General features: G+C 43.3%; 1 protein-coding gene across 1 annotated transcript; it reads right to left on the reverse strand.

Annotated features, from left to right (window-relative positions):
• Positions 1 to 555: 555 nt before the first annotated feature.
• LOC108472329 (uncharacterized) lies at positions 556 to 1,173 on the reverse strand. Its single transcript, XM_017773821.1, has 2 exons — positions 949 to 1,173; positions 556 to 864 (listed from the first exon to the last, which is right to left on the reverse strand). The coding sequence occupies exons 1-2, from the start codon at positions 1,171 to 1,173 to the stop codon at positions 556 to 558; spliced, it is 534 nt and encodes a 177-aa protein (XP_017629310.1).
• Between the last annotated feature and the right edge of the window lie 4,218 nt (positions 1,174 to 5,391).

The raw sequence follows: 5,391 nt of genomic DNA on the forward strand, positions 1-5,391 counted from the left end.
AAGGAGAGGGGAAGGAGAAAGATGATTTTCGGCAGCAAGGTTTTTGGGAAAACAAAAGAAAAAAAGGCAGAAAACAAAGAGAATGCCTTTTATTCCCAAAAAGAAGGGAATAAACCCTAATTTCCCTTAAAACCCCAACTCAGATTTCTGATAAGCCCAACTCTTAATTGCAACTTACAGCAAAAATAATCCTATCGCCACTGTAGGGAATCGAACCCCTGACCATAAAGGTATTTCCTTGCCACTTAACCACTAGACCAGCAGGCTCATTCTGTTAAGTTTTTACCCATAACTTATTATAATCCCACTGTCCTCAAGTCAGGATTTATTCAATAAAAACCAAAATTTAGCCCAAGTTAAAGCTTGAACTTAGAACCTCCCAAACACACCCCAGAGTACATTATCACTTAACTCACATATATTTAAACTAAAAATAACTCGAAGCACAGATCTAGAAACTTCCAAGCCCAACTCTTACAAAAGTCGAAACTATAAAAATTTAGGGCGCTATAACTCTACCCCCTTAAAGAAACTTCATCCTCGAATTTTACCTGGTCAGAAAATGTGAGGATACTGTTGTCGCATCGAATTCTCTGGCTCCCAAGCAGCCTCCTCAGTGCTATGATTCCGCCACAGCACCTTCACTAAGGGAATGAACTTCCTAGTTAAGACCTTAACGTCGTGCTTTAGAATCTGAACAGGCTCCTCCTTGAACGTCAGATCCGATCTAACCTCAATCTCCTCCACGGGCACAATGTGCGTAGGATCAGAGCGGTAACATCTTAACATCGAAACGTGGAACACGTCATGTATGCGATCTAACTTTGGAGGTAGCTCTAACTGATATGCGACTGACCCCACTCGCTTCAGAATCCGGTATGGCCTAATAAATCAAGAACTCAGCTTGCCCTTACGACCGAACCTCAAAACCTTCTTTCATGGCGAGACCTTAAGAAAAACCATGTCTCCCACAGAATACTCGATGTCCTTCATTCTCACATCTGCATAGGACTTCTGTCTATTAGAAGCCGCTTTCAGTCGATCTCGAATCAAGCGAACCTTATCCTCTGTTTCTGAAACCAACTCTGGACCCAGAACACATCGTTCACTTAACTCAGTCCAGCATAAAGGAGTGCAACACTTACGACCATAAAGTGGCTCATATGGCGCCATCTAAATACTAGACTGATAATTATTGTTGTAAGCGAACTTTGCCAACGACAAGTACTCCTCTCAACTACTACCAAAATCCATAACACAACCCCTCAACATATCCTCCAGTATCTGAATCACCCTCTCTGATTGACCATCTGTCTGAGGATGAAAATCAGTACTGAAGTCAAGACGAGAACCCAAAGCCTCATGAAGTTTCTACCAAAATTGAGACGTAAAATGAGGATCCCTGTCAGAAATGATCGAGATAGGTACCCTATGTAGCCTCACTATATCAGAAATATAAAGCTTGGCCAACTTCTGTAGAGAGAAGTCTGTCCTAACAGGAATAAAATGTGCGATTTTAGTCAATCAGTCCACGATGACCCAAACAGAATCCTTCTTAGTGGGTGTTAGGGGCAACCCACTAACGAAGTCCATCGTTACTCACTCTCATTTCTACATCGGTATCTTAACCGACTACAGCAAACCCGAAGGTAACTAATACTCAGCCTTAACCTGCTGACAAGTTATACAGCAAGCAACAAAGTCGGTAACCTCACGTTTCAATCCTGGCCACCAATACAAATCTCAGAGGTCTCGGTACATCTTGTTTCCACCAGGATGCATAGTTCTATGTGCCTCTCTCAGAATCGACGATCTCAAATCCTCGTTATCAAGTACACAGATCCTATCTCGAAAACATAGTACCCCATTACTATTAATCCCAAAGTCAGTAGTAGTTTCAGCCTCAACCCGACGAAAACTCAACTCGAGAGTCTTATCCTCTAATTGCTTAGCTCTTATCTGCTCAATCCATGTCAACTTCACTTGCAGCTTTGCCAGAAGACTCCCATTGCCATAAAGACTTAGTCAAGCAAACAACACTCTCAAATCAGCTACAGCCCTACAGCTCAAAGCATCAGCCACTACATTGGCCTTTCCAGAGTGATACACTATACTGCAGTCATAATCCTTAAGCAGCTCGACCCATCAACACTGCTTAAGATTTAACTCTTTCTGAGTGACGAGATACTTGAGGCTCTTTTGATCAATGTAGATGGTACACTTCTCTCCATACAGATAATGCTTCCGAATCTTTAATGCAAAGACCACTACAGCCAACTCCAAATCATGCGTCGGATAATTAGCCTCGTAAGTCTTAAGCTGTCGAGATGCATAAGCTACTACCTTATCGTCTTGCATTAAGACGCAACCCAAACCCACATGGGACGCATCACTGTAAACCACGAAGTCCCTACCAAGCTCAGGCTGTATCAGAACTGGAGCCTGAGTTAAAACTATCTTGAGCTTCTCGAAGCTCTCCTGCTATGTGTGAGTCCAAACAAAAGGAACTTCTTTATGCAACAACTTAGTCAACGGTGCTCTAATCAATGAGAACCTAACTTAGTCAATGGTGCTCTAATCAATGAGAACCCTTCTATAAAACGTTGGTAATATCCTCCCAGTCCCAGAAAACTGCAGTTCTCTGACACATTCTTCGGCTGTTTCCAATCCAACATAGTCTTAATCTTACGAGGATCCACTCGAATCCCCTCAACAGAAACCATATGCCCCAAAAAGGTTACCTCTCTAAGCTAAAACTCACACTTCGTGAACTTCGCATACAACTGTTTCTCACGAAGAATTTGTAGAACCACCCTTAAATTCTCGTCGTGCTCGTCCTCGGACTTAAAATACACCAAAATGTCATCGATGAACACTGCCACAAAATGATCCAAGTAGGGCTGGAACACACGGTTCATCAAGTCCATAAATGTCGCTGGTGCATTAGTCAATCCAAAGGGAATAACTAGGAACTCGTAATGCCCATAATGAGTCCTAAATGTCGTCTTGTGCACATCGGCCTCTTTTACCCTCAACTGGTGATGACCTGACCGCAAATCGATATTAGAGAACACTGAAGCCCCTCTGAACTGATCGAATAAGTCGTCTATCCTTGGAAGTGGGTACTTATTCTTAATTATTAACTTGTTCAATTGACGGTAGTCGATACACATCCTCATTGTACCGTCCTTCTTCTTTACGAACAGAACAGGTGCTCCTAACGGAGACACACTGGGACGAATAAACCCACGATCCAACAGCTCCTGAATCTGAGCCTTAAATTCTTTCAGCTCCTTCGGTGCCATTTGATAAAGGGGCGATAGACACCAGAGCTGTACCAAGAATCAACTCAATCTCAAACTCTACCTCACGGCTCAGAGATAATCCCAGTAGTTCCTTTGGAAAAACATCTGGAAAGTCCCTACCGTACGAATGTCCTTAACCAATAAGTTCACAGAATCAGAAACACTGATGTAGGCCAAAAATGCCTCACATCCTTTCCTCACTAGCTTCTCTGCTACCAATGTAGATATCACATTACTCAGATAATTCCGTCGTTCTCCAATCACGACTATCTCATTATCCTCTTCGGTCCTCAGAACGACCCTCTTTTCAGTACAATTCAGACTTATACGATGCTTCACCAAACAGTCCGTACCAAGAATTAAGTTGAACTCCCCAAACAGAAGTTCCATCAGATCAGCCAGAAATATCATTCTTTGGACTTCTAACAGAACGTCTCTAAATAGTTTACTAACCTAATAGACTGCCCCAAAGGACTCACCACTGAAATCTCACTAGAAGCACTCTCATACAGTATTCCCAAAGTCTCAGACACAGAATATGCAACATAGGAATACGTAGAGCCTATGTTTATCAGTGCAACATAAGGTACATTAAGGATTAATAATGTACCCGTGATGATGTCCTAAGTATCTTCATCCTCACGATGATGTGTAATATAAACTAGTGCAGGCTGCATTGCCTCAGTCGGCCTAGCACTCTTGCCAGGTGCTCTCTAACCTCGACCCACACCGTTACCACCCCTAGCTTGTCCTCAGCCCCTAGGTGGCTGTTGTACTCCTCTCGGCGGCTGTACAATCTTAGTAGCCAGAGCTTGCATCTGATTACCCCTCAGTGGACAATCCTTAACTCGGTGCTCAGTTGACCCACACCTCAAACAAGCCCTAGAAGCTCTCCAACATTCACTCGGATGGTGTCTATTGCAAAGCTGACAGATCGCCACCCCAGTAGGTGCCACAGTAGGCCCAACGCTCATGGGCCTATCAGTCCTGGCCTTTTTCTTAGGCCTCACCCCAATATTCAAAGACTCTACGTCCCTCTTAGCCTTCCTTTTCTCACAGTTTTGGCCCTCAGAGCGCTTCACCTCCTCGGCTATCTTGGCATTCTCGACCAAAACTGAGAAATCTTGCTCCCTCTGAGGAGCTATCAGAACCTGCAGACTATCACGAAGACTATCCTCAAATTGAACACAGAGTTTATACTTATTCGTCACCATGCCCCTCGCATAGCTACTCAGCCTCAGAAATTCAGCCTCATACTCGGCCACTGTACGGTCTTCCTGAGTGAGATTTAGAAACTCACGTCACCTAGCATCAGTGTAGCTAGCTCCCACATACTTACTCTGATAGATGGTCTTAAACAAATCCCAAGTCAAGCTATCAGGCTGAGTATCCTCCTTAACGGTCAACCATCATTGGTATGCCTTATCACGAAGCAGAAACACAACCTCCTTGAGCTTCTGCTCACTAGTAAAATCCAAATCATCCATTATGGGCTCTGTGGCCTCCATCTAATACTCGATCACACTTAGAGTAACTCTAGCGATGCCCTTAAATATCTCAGCCCCATTCAACCGGAGTCATTCCGTAACCGACCCACGACCTCCAGATCCAATATTAGCCCAGCGACCCTTTCCAAAATTTACAGCATGGCACGGGACGGTCGTCGTCCCCGACTTCTACGATCCACGAGACTCGGCACCATCTACGTAACAAGTGACACCGGCGTCTCGCTAGTGTCCAGATTAAGAATCGTATCAGATGTGAAGGACTCAACTCGAATCCCTCTACAGCCTCTACCTCGGCCTCTAGTACCCCTTCCACGAATACCACGTGTGCTTATCGTAATTTTGAATTAATCTGTATTTTAGAAGTTTTATTGACATTAGTTTATAGTTTCGATAATTACTAACAGATATTTTATACATTATAATAATAGAGTTTCAAAGTTAGTTATCGCGAGTAATAAGCTCACTACAGTTTCAGTTTACTTTACCTAAGCATTTCAGTAAAATACTACCTATAGCAGTCTCACAATACATACATAGTATTTCAGACATTTACAGACAATATTCCATGTTAAGTATGC

Source organism: Gossypium arboreum, chromosome 11 (genome assembly GCF_025698485.1).
Source record: "Gossypium arboreum isolate Shixiya-1 chromosome 11, ASM2569848v2, whole genome shotgun sequence".
In the NCBI taxonomy this organism is placed as follows: domain Eukaryota; kingdom Viridiplantae; phylum Streptophyta; class Magnoliopsida; order Malvales; family Malvaceae; genus Gossypium; species Gossypium arboreum.